Below are 17588 nucleotides of genomic sequence, written 5' to 3' on the forward strand. Positions count from 1 at the left end.
TAGCCCCAGGCCCTTAGGATTTTGCATTGTTTCCCCTTAGCCCAGATAGCCCACCTCACTCATCTGCTTTACCAACCTGGCCCTGTAGACGTCTGAGTTGGAACCACTGATCTAAAGACTTTCTCTCCTCTTCCTTCATGGATACCCTCTTGATTACCCCCTCCCATTTCTTCAACTCTCCTTCCCACTACCTCTTTATCACAGCATTTTAAATTGTCTAAACCTCTCACGTGTTCCCAACTCCAGCTACCTCCTCTTCTCAACCAACCTTCTTAAAACAGTTAGCTCCACTCCATTTCTTTCCTCTCACACTTTCCTGAGCCCACTACCATGCAGCTTCCACCTTCAAGGCCACCGAGAATGTCCCTGCATCCAAATCTAATAGATACATATCATCTTTATCCTACATGACCCCTCTGGGGCCATTAGATACCGTTTGCATTCCATCTTGAAATATTTTCTTTCACTGGCTTGCATGTGACTACTCCTGAGCATTCCCTTAGTTCTCTTTGCCCCTTCACCTTCCTCTGGCCCTCCCTTGAGAGCCGCTCAGGGTTCTACTCCAGGACCTCTTTCATTTGTGTTCTGCACCTCTCCCTGGACACTCATCCACTCCCAGGGCTACAGGCTGGTGACTCCTCCATCCACGAGCTCTCTCACCAGCCCAGACCCACGATGCCACCTGCCTAATGTGGAAGTCTCACAGGACTTCACACTCAAATGGTCCAAAAGTGGACTCGATATCGGCCTTCTCAAATCTTCTCTTGTCCTCGAGTTCCCTGGTTACACGAATGGTATCATCTTCTGAAACCTAAACTCCAACTGAGCGCCTCCCTCCTCCTCCTCCTTGATTTTTTTCCTTTATATTTAAAAATCTTCAAAGGTTACTTTGTCTTTCTCTCTCATTCAAAACATCAGCACAACACTAAAACCTGGATAAAGCTTTTTCTTCTGGGTAATGTTGTAAAATTCTTTTCCTTAAAAGCACTTTAAAAAGAAGTGGTAACTTTACAGCAGAGAAACCTGATGAATACCACCTTACCCAAGTAATTGAGGATAACATCACCAATTGTGGGGCAGACAGTCATCGTGGGTCTCCTGACATGAGGGATGGAAAAGCTCTCAGCATCACTGCTGCCAAAAATGCACCATCTGAATTTAACTATGAGGAAACATATCTAAATTGAGGATCATTCTACAAAACAACGTAGCCTGTAATCTTCAAAAATGTCAGTATCATGAAAATCAAAGAAAAACTAAGGAGCTGTTCCAGATTGAAGGAAACTAGAGACATTACACGGAGAAGGCAATGGCAAGCCACTCCAGTACTCTTGCCTAGAAAAATCCCATGGATGGAGGAGCCTGGTGGGCTGCAGTCCATGGGGTCGCTACAAGTCGGATGTGACTGAGCGACTTCACTTTCACTTTTCACTTTCATGCACTGGAGAAGGAAATGGCACCCCACTCCAGTGTTCTTGCCTGGAGAATCCCAGGGACAGCACAGCCTGGTGGGCTGCCGTCTATGGGGTCCCACAGAGTTGGACATGACTGAAGCGACTTAGCAGCAGCAGCAGCAGAGACATTACAACCAAAAGGAACACATGATCTTAAATGGGTTCCTGGACAAGGAAGAAAAAGAAACTGCTGTAAAGAAAGTCACTGGAAGAACTGGTGGAATCTGTGAATGGCTTGATCTCTGCATTGCAGTTATGGAAGAGAATGTTCTTATTCTTTGGAAACATATGCTGAAACATTTAGCAGCAAAGGAGCATAGTATATGCACTTTCTCTCAGTTTATAAAACAATACTATGTGTACACACCTACAAGTGTTTTTTTAAATATAAGAGCTTTATTGAGATATGATTCACATACCACAAAGTTCACCCTTTTCAAATGTACAATTCAGTACTTTTTAGTATAGTCACAAAGTTGTGCATGGATCACACTATCAAGAACATTGTCATCATCCCCAAAAGAAACCCCCTATCTATTAGCAGTCACTCCCCATGCATTTTTTTAAAAAACTGGAGAAGTCTTTAAAATATTAACTGTGGTTATTTCTAGGTATTGGGATTATAGACAATTTTTCATTTTCTTATTTATGTACTTCTATATTTTTATAATTTTCTGTGATAATTCCATTGACTTACATAATTAAAGATTATTTTTAAGCAACATAAAAAAAGGAATGAAGGGGCAACAAAAATTCCAAACTGTATACCAGGCTCAAGCAATGACCCCATTACATCGTGTGGTTTCCTAACTCCTAAAATTCACTCCCATCTAAAAGGTCTACCAGGTGACCAGCGTAGCCAATACCGCTCATTTCTACTATGCAGCCCAACTGGCTCTGAGAGAGGAACGGGTTCAGCTAGTTCAACAGCGACTGAGTATCTGCTGCCTGGCACTGCCCCAGATGCTGTGTGTCTGCTTTGCTCACTTCAGCTAACAAGTCACGAGGGAGGCCAGTGCGTAAAATTAAGGCACGCTCGCTCCCTAGAGAAAGGGAAGGCTGGTTAACTCCACTCAATTGGCCCAGGGCAGCCTTCAAAGAGAAAACACTCCGACCCTCCTTAAGGTGATAGAGAGCTGGAGCAGGAAAAGACTAATCTGAAAAGACCAATCTAATCGGTAATCATTAAAACACAACTTGAAAAAGTGATGGGGTGGGCCTGAAGGTAGGGTGTACCAAGGAAGCTGAGGAAGGCTGCCCAGGAGGAAGCCTGCATGAGGGCAAAGGGATTAGGGCACGTGCTTCTTAAAGCACTTTCAGTCAGGTTTATTTATTGTTAGAAGGTGAAAACACTGACCTCTGTCTACCTATTACTCCACTGACTCCACCCCCACGTTAATAGTGGTTCCAGTTCTTGTGTGTACAGTGTCTTCTGCCCTTCTGAAAGACTGTAAATTCCTGGGCGGGGAGAGGTCTAAGTCTTATGCTTCCTTACGTAAACCATGCGTGCATGTATGCTTAGTCGTGTCCAACTCTGCAACCCCAAGGACTGTAGCCCACCAGGCTCCTCTGTCCATGGTAGTTCTCCAGGCAAGAATATTGGAGGGGGTTGCCATTTCCTTCTCCAGGGGATCTTCCCAACTCAGGGATCAAACCTGTATCTCTTGCATCTCTTGCATTGGCAGGCAAATTCTTTACCACTGCGCCACCTGGGAAGCCCTTTAAATAAAGCACCAAATACAAAATAAGCATTCAGGAAAATATCTGTCTTCATCTTTCCCACTCTTCTCTTCCTTCTGCCAAGTAGTAGTAGTGGGAAAGATGAAAATTAATACTTTTCCTGAATGCCTATTTTCTATTTGGTGCTTTACTTAAGGATAAGACTTAGACCTCTCTCCCCTCACCCAGGAATTTACAATCTAGAAGGGGAGAAAACACTACACACAAGACCTGGAGCCATCACTAATGTGGGTGTTGAGTCGGCAAGGTAACAGGTAGACAGCAGAACAGATGTCTCTTGCACAAACTTGAATAAACTGTTTCCAGGTTCTGAAAAATGTTTCACTTCACTTACATATGATGTGTATAAACCAAAAATCAGTATTAATGATACTTCAGAAGATATGCAAAGGGTTTTTTCTTTCTTCTTAAAGACTTTTCACCTATGGGCTTCACAGGAGCGCTAGAATTAGCCTGACTCTCATCTTCAAGTCAAGGACTCTTGCACCAGACAGAGTGAAATTAATTTGTCCAAGATGACAAAGGTGACATCTAGGCGAGGACCTTTCCTGCTACATCACCAGTCCCTTTTAAATCTGGCATTTCTCACGACTTCTCACCACACACAAAAATAAACTGCAGCTGAGGTAAAGGCGTAAAACAGAAAATATACAACTCTAAGAATACCAGAAGGAAATACAGGGAAATATTTTTATAATATTGAGGTAGCATTTCACAAAAACCCCAAAACCACAGGCAGATTTAACTACATAAAACTTTAAAAATTCGGTTTAAAGAAAGACACATTAAAGTGGTTAAAGATGATTCATGCCTTTACTTCCCCTGCCCCATCATCGTTTTACCTACTCACTGTTTTCCAAAATGGTCTTTGCTCTCTTCCAATTATTCCTTTCCTTACAAATTTAAAAGTCACTTTAAGTTCCATGCAAAGTCCTGTTTTAATAATAATTTAACTTAATCTAAAGCAAAAACTTTGTCTCTATAATATTAAGTCTTCCTATTCACAGACATGATAAAACTCCACCTAATCAAGCATTTGGGGAAGTTCCTGGTGGACTAGTGAGTGCTTTGCCCTGGTCCAGGTTCAAGCCCGGGTCAGGTAACTAAGATCCCACAAGCCATGAGGCACAGTCAAAAATCATAATAATCAAGCCCTTTTTGTCTTCCACTAAAATAATCTGATTTTAACACATAACTTGCCAATTTCCTGTTAAATTTATGTCTACAAATGTAAACTTTTTTATTGTGAATGATATCTTTCTACGATATTTTTATGGTTGATTATTGTTCTCATATTTTATTTATATAAGTTGTTTGTTAATCATACATGTGGCGATGCAGCTGAACTCACTGGCTTTAGTATTTTGTCAATTTGATTCTCTTTGTGAATGGATAGATCATGTGAAAATACTGAATATAAAAATATGAAAATTGGAGTTTCCTGGTGGTCCAGTGGTTAAGAATCGCCTGCCAATGCAGGGGGCAGGAGTCCTATCCCTGCTCCAGGAAGACTCCACATGCTGTGGGGCAACGAAGCCCGTACACTGCAACTACTGAAGCCCACACGCCCTAGAGTCCACACTCTGAAATGAGAAGCTGTCGCAATGAGAAACCCAGGCACTGCAACTAAAGAAAGCCCACTTGCAGAAACGAAGACCCAGCGAAGCCAAAAATAAATAAATACTAATAATGACTTTTGGATGGCCAGGATCTCTAATAGAATATTAGTGTTGATTGTAAACACTCTTTTCTTGTAACTATTTTCATAGAAATGTTTCAAATATTTTCCCACAAAACACAACTTCCACTCTAAAAAAAAGTTCAAAGATAAATGAAAAATAAGAGAAAAAAATTTTAAAAGCATATGACAAATGAAAAGTTAGTGTAACATGGAGATTTCTACCAATCAATACAAAGTAGACAAACGATCTACTTTTTCCTTAACAGGCAAGAGATGTGAATAGGCAGTTTACAAAAACAATTAAATGGTTAAAAAGCAACAAGAGATGCTCAACTTCACTATTAATGATATGCAAATTAAAATAATAAAATTACTATTTTTTACCTGTCAAGTTGGCAACTGTATAAAAAAATCATAGCATCCAGTATTGCCAAGATTGCAGGAACTGGGGACTTTTACACATGGCTCTGAATGTGTAAACTGTTACAAACCCCTGAAATTCAATTTCACAGGACCTATTAAAATTTTAAATGCCCATTTCCTACCTATAAATCTATAAAAACAAAAGGATCACTATAAGGATGTTCATACAGCATGGTTTATAAAACAAAAAAACTGAAACTAACCTGAATGTTCATTGAGGATGGGCCTAGACAAACTAAAATACAAATTTCTGGAATACTGAAACAATTTTTAAAATGTGAAACTACTTAGAAGATGTGTAAAACACTTTTGTCTGGTCCACTGTGGTGCTCAAAAACAAATTCTGGATGAAAAAAAAAAAGTTTTTATGAACATAGGAAGAAGCCTGGTTGTATATACAACAAACTGATAAAAGTGACTACCTTCAGATGGCAACATTTTTTTTGCCTTTTAATTTTTTTGTGCTGTGTGGACTTATTAAAATAAGCATGAGCTATTTTTTTAAAGTATTTATTGGCTGAATCAGGTGTTAGTTGCAGCAGCCCTCTAGGGAGTTGCAGCACACGGGCTTAACTGCCCAATGGCATGTGGAATCTTAGTTCCTCCACCAAGCATGGAACGCCCATCCTACCCCCTCCCCATTATAACGGGGATTCTTAATCAGTGGACCACCAAAGAAGTCCCTGAGCTATTTTTTTTCTTAATTAAAGATTTATTTCTGATAATCTCACTCAATTTTATCTGTTCTATGATGATCTTAAGACCACAAAGATTTGCTGTCAATTGGTAAAAAAAATGAAGTGCTCACAGAAACGAAATCTATGTACATAAAGTGGCTGGAAATTGTCTTCATTCATAAACAAAGATTTTTTTTATTTATTTAGGCATCTCCGTTAATTCCCCTACACTCACAACCTGACAGCACCTAAATAAAATGGACATTTCCTTCCATCAAGTGCATTAATGCATAGTCCATCTCTAGCAGAAAGTGAAAGTGTTAGTCCCGCAGTCGCATCCAACTCTCTGCAATCCCATGGTCTGTGGCCAGCCAGGCTCCTCCATCCGTGGAACTATCCAGGTAAGAATAATGGAGTGGGTTCCCATTTCCTTCTTCAGGCGATCTTCCCAACCCAGGGACCGAACCCAGGTCTTCTGCATTGCAGGCAGAATTTTTTTACCCTCTGAGTCACTGGGGAAGCCCATCTTTAGCAGGCAAGTTGGGAACAGAATTTAAAGAAAGGCTGGAGTTTTCCTAATGTAGCTGGGCCAACAGGCCACCCTGCATTGCCAAATCTCCAATGAGACCACAGTTTCCTACTGAGGAGAGCCCTATGCCTTTTCGGGGAGAAAGCCAAAGTTAGATGCTGGATGGTCTAGAAATAAAGGCGGAAGCACTATGAAGAAATAAAAAACTCAACATTCAAAAAACTAAGATCATGGCATCCGGTCCCATTACTTCATGGCCAACAGATGGGGAAACAATGGAAATAGTGACAGACTTTATTTTCTTGGGCTCCAAAATCACTGCAGATGGTGACTAGAGCCATGAAATTAAAAGACGTTTGCTTCCTGGAAGAAAAGCTATAACCAATCTGGTATTAAAAAGCAGAGACATTACTTTGCCAACAAAGATCCGTCTAGTCAAAGCTATGGTTTTTCCAGTAGTCATGTACAGCTGTAAGAGCTGAACCATAAAGAAGGCTGAGCGCTTTAGAATTGATGCTTTTGAACTGTAATGTTGGAGAAGACTCTTGAGAGTCCCTTGGACTGCAAGGGGATCCAACCAGTCAACTCTAAAGGATATCAAGCCTGAATATTCATTGCAGGGACTGATGCTGAAGCTCCAGTATATCTGAGGCGAAGAGCCGACTCTAGAAAAGACACTGATGCTGGGAAAGACTGAAGGCAGAAAGGGACGACAGAAGATGAGATGGTTGGACGGTATCACGGACTCAACAGACATGAGTCTGAGCAAGCTCTGCGAGACAGTGAAGGACAGGAAGCCTGGCGTGGTTTAAGTCCATGGGGTCCCAAAGAGTCGGACACGACTGAGCTACTGAACAACAACCGGAGAGTCCTATGCGTTTTCGGAAGTGAGGAAGCCAATATTACATACTGGACGGTCTAGAAATAAAGGCGGAAGTGGTATGAGGAAATCAAAGACTTCGGAGTGCGATTAATATGCCAGGGAATCCTTTCTCAGACTGGAGTTGAGTGTACTCAGCAAGATAGTGCAAAAAACTTCCCTCCCAGCTGACGGGGGGCCCTCGGAATCTGCAGATCTGCGCCTGATGGAAAGGCTCGGGTAAAGATGATCTCGACAGAGCTACGTGAAAGGCCTGGTACTAACTATTCTGGCACTATTTGGGGCTCCAGACTCATAAGCGACAGGGAGAACATCTGCGAGAAAGGGAAAGTGATGACGCTTCTTCAAGGAATCCTAACAAACTCACCTAGCAAAACCCTCAACAAACACTCGGCATACCAACATTTCAGGGCCTTCTTTCCTGCCCTGAATAAAGATGGCCGCAGGGGCGCGTCCGCAACACGGCGCACGCGCCGTACCGCCGGTCGGCCCTTTTCCCGTCCTTCTGCGCGCCGTCGGCACTGCCCACTCACCAGCTGCACTCCCTCGGTGCGCCCTCAGCCTCACCCCCTTTCTGTCTGCCCCCGCCCGGAAGTGGATAGTGCTGCACAGAGGAGAGGACGGAGGGGGAGGGGAAGTGCTTCCGGGGAAAGGGGCCCCTGGTTGGTGTTTGTAAACTTGCCTCGGTCCCGGTGGGGGCAGCGGCGGCCACGGGGCTGGCACGGAGTGCTGCGGCCTGGAGGAGGCGCCGCGCAGCGGGGGAGACAGCGGGAGGCCGCGCCTGGCAGGTAAGAGCACGCCCCAGGGAGCGCAGCGTTGTGGAGGCAGGCGGCAGCGCTCCAGCAGCTCGCAGGCCGTGGGGCACCGCGCGGGAAGGGGGAGGGGCGGGAAGGAGGGGCCCGGGGCGAAGGGGGGCGCTCCCGAGGAGAGGTAGGGGCTGCGTGCACACCACCGTGCGGTCGCGTCACCGGCCGGACTGAGGGGGCTTGCTCGGAAGGGACGCGGGCGCGAGCACGCACCTTGCGCGCTCCTGGGCTCTCCGGGTGCGTGCGGCGGGCGCAGCGGCTGGCTGGCTGGCTGGTTGGAGGGAGGGAGGGAGGGAAGATGGGAGGGAACGCGCAGCGTCGGGCTTCGCCTCCTGGTCTTCCACCTCCGCAGCGAGTTTACGTACCTTGGGGCGGTCTCGGAGAATGCACACGTGTGGGCCGGCCTGGGCTTGTACTGCTGGTCCGGTTTCTGCCTGCTGCTGAAGCGCCCAGCGTTAACCCCTGAGCTTTTCTCTACCCCACTTCGGGTCGCCTTGATAGAGTGCGAGCTTCGTGGGCCAGCCCACTGGACACAAAAGCCCTAGAGAGCCTCCGCCTCCTTCCAGTCCTAAGTTGGCAAATCCTAGCAGTTGGCCTGCTGCAGTGCCTCCACTAGAGGCCGAAGTTACTTTTACTCCTGTCGAGGGCCTGGAGACCAGTTTCTTCTCATGACCTAGAAAGAGAACTCTGATGTCTTCGTTTAGAGTTGCACAGAGAGCACCTGGCAAAATAGTTCAGCCCACTGAAGGTTGTATGGCCTGAGAATGTTGCACCTAACAGCTCCATTTCCCTTTCTGGTTTCAGGTTTCTGAAACAAATCGTGAATTTCATTCAGAGAATTCAGCTGGAAAACTGAGACTGGCAGCCTTTTTCTTCAGACAATAGGCAGGAGCCGAGCAGAGACCAGGGATTCTTGGAACATCTATCTTTACTTTGGAGGACACTAAATTCTGTTTGAAGACAAAGGCATTTCAGTATGGCAGCAGGACTGAAGGGACACGAAAGAGTTGTTACAGTGATTTGGTGACAGTTCTTCAAACAACAGTGTCTTAAGGAAAGGTGGAGCAAGAAACTCGAACTTTTGAGTTGCATTAAGTGAGAAATCAGCATGGCTCAGGTAAAAAGCTCTAGAGTCCTCCTCCTTCAAGATCACTGGGAAGCGTGTTTGCAGTTTCACTCTTGAATGCTGCCTTAGTCAACATATTGACCAACCCAGTGAGCCAAGCTCTGTATTAAACACCAGGGGGAGATCTAGAGGAAGGAAAGGAGACAGGCCACAGCCCCTGCCTTCAGGGAGCTTCCAGTCAAATGAAGGAGGTAGGCTATACTGCATCACAGGCCTTGATGGGACATTTACAAAGCAACATGTACTCAGTTTACACTTGGTACAGTAACTTTTGAGGGGCATGAGGGAGTAAACAGTCTGGTGAATGCTTCATTTGTTTTTTTTCCAACAGGAATTTATTGAGCTCCTGTTACATGCAAGGCATTGTGCTGGGGATACAAAGATGAATAAAATTGACCCTGACCCCAGCAGGCTTCCAGGCTAGTTGGGTTGGGGTTGGGGGAGATGAAGAGACAATCTGTTATTTATCTTTATATACACAACACTGCGTGGTGGCTGGCTAATAGTACAGACTCAATGAGTCTGTTGATTGAAGGAATATGCAATAATAGAGGTATGTACACCGTAGAGGAGGGAATGAGCCTTTTGCCTGGATGAAAAAAGAAGTTGAAGCTGGAAGGATGCATAGGATTTTGCTAAATAAACAAGTAGAACAGGGCGTTCAGACAAGGACAACTGCCTGGGCAGAGACTTAGAGCCCTGGGAGGATGTGGTGAGCTGGGGAGTACTGCGGGCAGTTTGCTAGTTACGGAGGAAAGGATTGGGGTGCGGGGTGGATGGCTAAAGACAGGAGATAGTGATAGACGGCCACGTTAGGGTGAGGGAGTTGTTTCCTGGAGAAGTAAGCTGAGTGTGACTGAAGGGTTTTTATCCCTTACTGGGGAATTAAACTGTATTCCATAAGGAATGGGGACTCTCTGAAGAGTGTTAAGCAGGAGAGTGACGTCAGATCAGTGTATTTGGAAGGTACTTGTCCTTCCAAATCCCCCTTGTGGGGATACAAGATGGATTGGAGAGACAGGATGGCTCAACAGGTTATTGTAGTTATCTGGGGAGAAAAGCTGTCTGTAGCATCCCTGGAGCTTTTGCCAGCTTCCTTCCAGGGACCCTCCCCTACCAGCCTCACCAGGAAGAAATCACTGGCTTTCTTCCAGCTGCATGCATAGCTTCCTTCTTTTCCATGCAGAGGAGGAGCCGTGCAGTTTCTTCTTCCTTTGTTGGCAACCCACTTCACAGCATCCTGTTCACTCTAGCTCTGAGAAGACTGCTTTTCCCTAACTGCTAACTTTGTACTGGGGTGCTGCTTTTGTATGTTAACTCATCAACCCTGTGAGGGTAGATACCATGGTGAACATTTTGCATTTAAGGAAACTGAGGCTTAAAGAGGTGGAGTAATCTGCCTGAGATTGTACAACGCAAACAGCAGAGTTAAGTCTTGCCTCCAGACCTTTCCCTCCGAAGTCCTTGAAGATGAGAGGGGGAGTTCCTGGGATGTACTGATCACCTGAAAGGAATTTCTTTTTAAATTACTCATGGAAGTTTGCTGACCAACTGTTTCTTAAAAGTGTTTCTTCAGTAAGAAAAGGATATTGTCTAGTGTTGGCTAAATAAAGTCAGTTTGAAGAATGTAGCAATTTTCCTAAATATCCCTTACTTAAGTAATTTTTAAACTATGTAGAGCAAGGACTGTGAGAAATGTGAATATGCACACATGAATGGTGAGGACGGGGAGGAGGAAGAGAAATTGTATATTCAACTCCAAAATCTTCCCAAGTGGTTTAATTGTCATCTTTGTTATAAAATATAAAATTTTTATATTTGACAGCACTTAGAGAATTTTAAATCTAAAGGGAGAAATGACCTAATTTTACTGGTACACGTTTGTAGAGCTTGATAGACTGTACATTTGGCACCAGTGAGATCTGCCAGTCAGAAGCGGGTTCTGTGTAGCTAAGTGTCATCAAGAGAGAAAGAAGGAAGTTCCCTCAGAAATCTCCCATGTCAGTGGGTCAACAGGACGGACTCTTGGTATTTCTAAGCCTCGTGTAGCTTCAAAGTAATGTATAGATAGACACTTTACCCAGCACAGTGCTAATGACAAAAGCGTCAGTAGCATCTGATTATTCACTTAGTCTGTGTCTGAATGCTGACAGCTGACAAAATGAATAACTAGTCCTGGTGAGATGAGTTAGGGAGGACTCTCGAAGGAAGCAGGGTTTTGTGGTGAGGAGGAACGCTCCTTGGAGAGAAGCCGCATGTTAGTAGCTGGGTGTTTAAGGTAGTTCTTTGGAAATTGGCAGTCTGTTTTTGCCCTGCCCTGCCAGGTGACCTGACACCTCATCTCCTTTCAACTTAGGCAAGTCTCCTGGCTTGTGAAGGCCTAGCAGGTGTGAGTTTGGTTCCCACTGCAGCCAGCAAGAAGATGATGCTGAGCCAGATTGCCAGCAAGCAGGCCGAGAATGGAGAGCGGGCAGGTAGCCCTGATGTGCTGAGGTGCTCGAGTCAGGTACAGCACTTGAGCCCATTGCGGCACCTGGGGGTCGGGTGGCCCAAGCTCTCTGCCAGGAGGTGCCCAGCTCTGAGTCCTCAGTGCTTTTGTTTAGGGAAGTGGGAAAGGGGATACAGCTGGGCCATGAGTATGGGTATTTTAGAGGGTACAGGAAAGGAAGGTCTTTCCTGTACAACAGCTCGTTAAAACCAAGGTGCTTGGAGAGGAGATGGATGCGTACTTTCTCTAAACCTCTGGGGCAGGTGATTCACAAGTTGTCTCAAAGCACCTTTTTGGCTTCCTGTCTTGTGTTCTCAGATTGACTGTGCATTTAGATTTGATTTGTATTTAAAGGGCCACCGAAAAGACAGTGATAAATCCCGGAGCCGCAAAGACGATGACAGCTTGGCTGAGGCCTCTCATTCAAAAAAGACTGTTAAAAAGGCAGGTAATGGGGAATTCCTTGGCAGTCCAATGATTAGGACTCCACGCTTTCATTGTTGAGTGCTTGGGTTCATCCCCTGGTCAGGGAACTGAGATCCCACAAGCCACGCAGAGTGGCCAAAAAAAGAAGAAAAAGGCAGGTAATGGGGAAACGCCCAAACTGATTCAGTTTGGGAATAAGGCAGCCCTCTTCTTTCTTCCCTCTCTGGCTCAGCCCTGAGCTCTCCTCACAGCTGGTGAGTGAGTCACCCTGGCTCCATCCAGAGACCACTTTGGCAGTTGATCTCTGCTCTCTGTGAAACATCCTTGGTAAGGGGGGGGGTCGGGGGAGCATGAGGTCCTGTGGCAGAGGGGCAGGCAGTCTCCCTCTAAGGTCAGTTCAGAGTGTGAGGTTTGACCAAGCAGACAGCTTGCTCACCCTGCCTCCTTCCTCCAAGGGTCTCTCAACTCTGAGGGATGTGGGAGATGACAGCATCAGAGAAGTTACTTTGTCCAGCAGTTGAAAATAGGGCCAGGGCAGAATGGAGGCAAGAAGGGGCAGAGGGATAGGGTAGCCTCATGATGCGCCTGACTCTTGCCCCCAGGTGGTGGTAGTGGAACAAAATGGTTCTTTTCAAGTAAAGATTCCCAAAAATTTTGTTTGTGAACACTGCTTTGGAGCCTTTAGGAGCAGTTATCACCTCAAGAGGCACATCCTTATTCATACCGGTAAGTCTCTTGCTCACATTCAGAGGGGGAGCATAGTCCATAGTTTGTGTTACATTTGTATGTAGCTCCTGTTGGGTTTATTTTAAGGAGTATTAGAAGTAGGGGAAGAAGGTAAGTGAATGAGGCAGAAGAGATTGTATGTATCTGGTGTTGCTGAGACCAGCAGCTTTGGGGACCTTTCCCCATTAGCTGTTGACACGTTAGTAAAAGATAAAGATTTCTTGGAAAATACCTGGAGTGAGGTCCCTGCCATGTATACCTCCTGATGCTCCCTTCTCTCTGATTGGGCCAGGTGAGAAGCCATTTGAGTGTGACATATGTGATATGCGTTTCATCCAGAAGTACCACCTGGAGCGTCACAAGCGTGTACACAGTGGGGAAAAGCCCTACCAGTGTGAACGGTGTCACCAGGTAAGCTCACGTGTCATGCATTCACACCCACACACAAACTTTCTTCCCCAATAGCCAGGGCTCGCCCCTACTCCCTGCTTAACAAGGGGCCATCTCGCAGTCCTGGCCATGATGGTGTTAGTACATCGGGGCGAGGTATATCTTTCTGGCCTTATATAGGTATATCTTTCTCTGCCTGTACCAGGCACAGTGAGACCATGTGTGACGTTACCTTCACATTAACTCCATGAGGTAGCTGTGTGGCCTTCATTTTGCCCATGGGGAAATTGAGGTTTAGAGAGGTTGAGTTTCCCAAGGACACAGCAGATCAGGGATTAGAGACACATTGAATGGAACTTCAGGACAGGTGCACTTAGGAGGAAGAGAGAAAAATTCCTGCCCTGAGGGAGCGGTCAATATCTGATGTGTTGTGAGTATAAAATCCAGGACCAAAACGAGACACAAACAAGAGATGAGAAATGATAACAGTGAGCACTTTCTGGATGCCTTGCTGGGTCTCAAGCTTTGCTCCACGCTCTCAGGCTGTATCTGCAGAACACTAGTATGAAAGCTCTGTGGGGCAGAGACTTTGTCCCGCTGGTTCTCCACTCTGTCCTCAGCCCCAGGAACTGTACCTGCCTTGAGATACTGAATAAATACATGATAAATGAAGCAGCCGCTCTGTGAGTAGGTACCTTTAGCCCCATTTTACAGATGAGTGGACACATTCAGGGCTGAGATAGCTTGCCCAGGGTTGCGTGGCTACTGCGTGCTAGGCCAGGATTGAGACTTCAGCGTTGTGTTCCTAACCACTGTGCACTCATACTGTCTGTGTACATGCCAAGGGAATGTAGAATGGGACGTGCGCCTCTCCCATTTGGGAAGGACAGCTCGAGCCAATAGGTAACCAAGTTTCTTCTCTCAGGCACTTAACCCTCCGTTTCTTCTCAGTGTTTTTCTCGGACAGATCGATTACTCAGACACAAACGGATGTGCCAAGGGTGCCAGTCCAAGACTTCCGACGGGCAGTTTTCTCTCTAGGCGCAGGGGCCCCGGGTGGTGGGAGTAATCAGAAGAATCCACCGAAGATGCACCCCCTCTGGTCTGATGGTCCCACCGCCGCCCCGTCTGTACCTGTCTCCCTCCTGGAGGAGTGGACCCAGGAGACCGGAAGAGTGCATCAGGGGACGGCAGGCCCCAGAGCTTCAGCTCTGTAAATAATCTGAGACTCTGAGTATCTCGGGGAAGTTCCTTCAGCATTCCTGGGTAGGGAAGCTAGTCCCCAGACCCTCGGCTGAGGTCACAGGTGGGGACTCAAGGTGCAGGACCAAGACTGAAGCGTGGCTCCCACAACCCTGGACTCCCGCTGGCAGCTGAAATGGAGGAGACTGGGGAGAGGGGTTTGTTTGTTCTGTTCTTGTTTTTGTTTATCCAAAAGCAGTTTCAACAGGCACACTGTGGAAATAGGTAATATGGAGGTATAGAGTCCTGGTTAAAGCAGGGACTATGGCTGGTCCAGCCCTCCCCCAAATTGAGTTTTTAGTTGCAGTTGATCCTTGATGTTCCACAGCCCTGTACCTCACCTCCTGTTTGAAGGAGAATAGGATCAGGGTGGCGGCTGTGCTTGCTTTGGCCTCCTTATACACTGTAGGGACAAAAGGAAGAGCAGTGGGGGGAGCAGACAAGGGCTGGATCCAGGAAGAGTGGGCAGGTACCTCTCATTTCCTTCAGGGAAGAGCAGGAGCTGTGGCCTGGGCTATTGCAGTGGCCGGTGCCACACTGGTACCTAATGGGGTCAGCTCAAGTGCCTTTTGGAGGAAACTTGGGTGAGAGTGGCCCTTGAAGCCCCTTCCCTTTCTCTCCTTGGGTAGTTGATCTTGGAGATAGTTTTTGGCTACCTCGCTGATACTGACTGACTCCTAAGCCAGACAGAGGTGTCGAGCAAGGAGTCGCAGATGATACAGTGGGTTCTTTCTCCTTGTGCCCTCTTAGGAACCACCCAAGACTAGCCCCAAGTTCGGTGACAGCTGTTGAAGACACAGAAATTTGGTGTCCCCTGACGTGACTGTTGAGCAGTGTTGTGCTGTTCTCCGCGCTCACGTCCTATCACTGTGTTCAGGTAGAGGAGATAGGGGTCTAGCTTTTGGTCCCAAAGGAAAAGATCTTGGCTTCCTTCTTGATGGCCGTCCCTACACAAAAAGAACTGTGGGGGGGTGGGGAGGGGGCTGCGGAGAAAACACCGAAGGAGAAACCTGATGTAGGTTTTACTCTTAACTATATTTTTTGCTCTTCTCTGCTCCGACACCACCACCTTATCTACACCCTCCCCAGAAGTGATCAGGGGTGTGTGAGTGAGTGTGTGTGTGGTATGTGAGTGTTCGTGTTTGTATGCTTGGAGATGGCATATTATTGAGCCAAACCCTTCTCTAGCCCCAGCTTGGGAGGATGAGCATGAAACAGCTTCTCCTGACTGCCCCTCCCCCAAAACCTGAAGGCCTGAACCTTTAGGTTCAAGAGGAGCTGAGGAACTCAGCTTGAGGGGACTGGAGGGCTTCGTTTTGGAGGGTTTTTTTAAGATTGATTCAACAGACTGCTGGTTAGGATGTTGCTAACCCAAGCCAGGGCTTGTGAATATGAATTTTCTAAAGTGAAATAAAAACCCTCTTTCTTCCTGCTAAGGAAAGGATCCTTATGGGAGGTTCTGGGGGTTTGGTTGACTCCCAGGTTGTGGGCTCTCCTGACCTACGGGGGTGTGCTGAGTAATTACAGAAGAATCATGGAGATTTGCTGAACCTGACCAGGCTGTCAGTGGGGGGTCTGAGATGGCAGTCTGCAGAAAGTGATTTCCTTTCTCAGAAAAGGTAGGCAGCAGCACACTCCTGTTACCTGTTCTGAAGGAGATGGGAGTGGGGACGAGGCGGGGGCGGGTCTCCATACCTCTGAGGTGTGAGGATTTGGGGAAAAGAAAGGAAGCGTGGCACCCTTGAGCTCTTCCCTGACAGCATCTGAGATCCTATGGGGAAACGCTGGGGAACGTGCCTGCAGCCTGTTCTCGCCTAGTTTTGTGTTGGCACGTTTGACATGGTCCAGAAACTAGACGGCGAGTCCTGAAACCAGCCCTTCTTGGTCCCTGCAAGTAGGGCCTCTTTCTGCATGTGAGCCAGCCCCTCTCAGAGAGCCCCGCTGGGGGCTGGGGTTTGTCTCAGACACATTGAGAAAACTGTCCTTCCAGACGGTGCTTTTGCAAGTGGAAGATGTCGCTCCCTGCCACCTGTAGCTAGTCAGCTTAGGATTGGGGTTGTGTGTGGAGAGAATCACATTAGTGAGGTGTGCCCCTGCATGTGCGAATGTGTGTTTAGGTCCGAATGTGTCCTGGCCCCCTGCAGGCCTCGGCTTCCTGCTTGGGTGTGTGGGGGAGAGGGAACTTCTAAGCATATGTGCAGAGAGCCATACCAGAACCACCCCTGCCGAGGACTGGGTGAGTGGAAACTCAGGAGCAGGTGGTTAGCTCAGTTGCCCAGGTGCTGATGTTCATGAGGCCATGGATTTGTGAGGAGAGGGGAACTGAGAGGCAGGAGGAGTGACAGCGCCCAAGAGTCCCACTTACACCCCAGGGAGATCACCAACCGCTGCAAAGGCTCCTGGGCCCAACATTCCACCCCTCTGCTGGGTGGGGTCTAGCACTGGAAAGATGCCTCAGGTGTGTCTGGAGTGAAGGGAACGGCGGTGGGGCCAGCTCTTGAGACCAGGACATGGGATTCAGGGACCTGGGAAAGAGTAGCGCCAGTTCCTGGGTGGGCTGCTGGACCAGGCCCCACCAGCCCTGCCCTTCCCAGCACCTCAAGTCTTTTCCGTCCACCCCGCCTCCAACAACCTCTTGTCATCACTTAGCTACTGATTGTGCCCCATGGCTTGATATCAGAGGGTTAAATGAGGTGTGGGGTCCCGCCACAACTTTTAACCCTCTCCCCAGATGTTCTCGGCCTCTGTGTGGCCCTGGGGCTTTTATCTTAATCCCTCCCACCCCACCCTTCCTCTCCACCTTTTTTTTTTTTTTAATATACTTATTTTGCTATTAGGGGAGGGGAATATCAAATGAACAAGATCACTTTTAAATGGTAGTTTTTATAAGATGTTATAAACTTGTATCTTTTTACCATTAAAGTGCAGTGTATGTTCCTTCGTGACATATTTAGGATATTTAAATAAAAAACAGGGCTTTTGTACATACTATCTCCTCTT

At 46.8% G+C, this 17588-nt stretch overlaps 2 protein-coding genes across 6 annotated transcripts in view; one reads left to right on the forward strand and one right to left on the reverse strand.

Annotated features, from left to right (window-relative positions):
* CSAD (cysteine sulfinic acid decarboxylase) overlaps positions 1-8857 on the reverse strand; it is a 27765-nt gene extending 18908 nt beyond the window's left edge. Inside the window, exon 1 of one of the 4 annotated variants that reach the window (XM_027542988.1) lies at positions 8556-8857. The gene's annotated coding sequence lies outside the window, so the exon portion shown is untranslated. Of the gene's footprint in view, positions 1-7783; positions 7873-8066; positions 8161-8403; positions 8462-8555 lie in introns of those variants that run through there. The other 3 variants (XM_027542990.1, XM_027542991.1, XM_027542989.1) reach the window with 3 other exon arrangements.
* Positions 8032-17572, forward strand: ZNF740 (zinc finger protein 740). Of its 2 annotated transcripts, none has more exons than XM_027542997.1 (7): positions 8032-8172; positions 8995-9307; positions 11673-11822; positions 12159-12248; positions 12833-12956; positions 13249-13367; positions 14298-17572. In XM_027542997.1, exons 2-7 carry the CDS (start codon positions 9299-9301, stop codon positions 14385-14387), a joined length of 582 nt encoding a protein of 193 aa, XP_027398798.1. In that variant the 5' UTR covers positions 8032-8172; positions 8995-9298; the 3' UTR covers positions 14388-17572. The 2 variants fall into 2 exon arrangements, with proteins under 2 accessions (XP_027398798.1, XP_027398799.1); XM_027542998.1 differs by having other exon boundaries at positions 8086-8172; positions 8995-9507.
* The last annotated feature ends 16 nt before the right edge of the window (positions 17573-17588 follow it).

Source organism: Bos indicus x Bos taurus, chromosome 5 (assembly GCF_003369695.1).
Source record: "Bos indicus x Bos taurus breed Angus x Brahman F1 hybrid chromosome 5, Bos_hybrid_MaternalHap_v2.0, whole genome shotgun sequence".
Taxonomy (NCBI): Eukaryota; Metazoa; Chordata; class Mammalia; order Artiodactyla; family Bovidae; genus Bos; species Bos indicus x Bos taurus.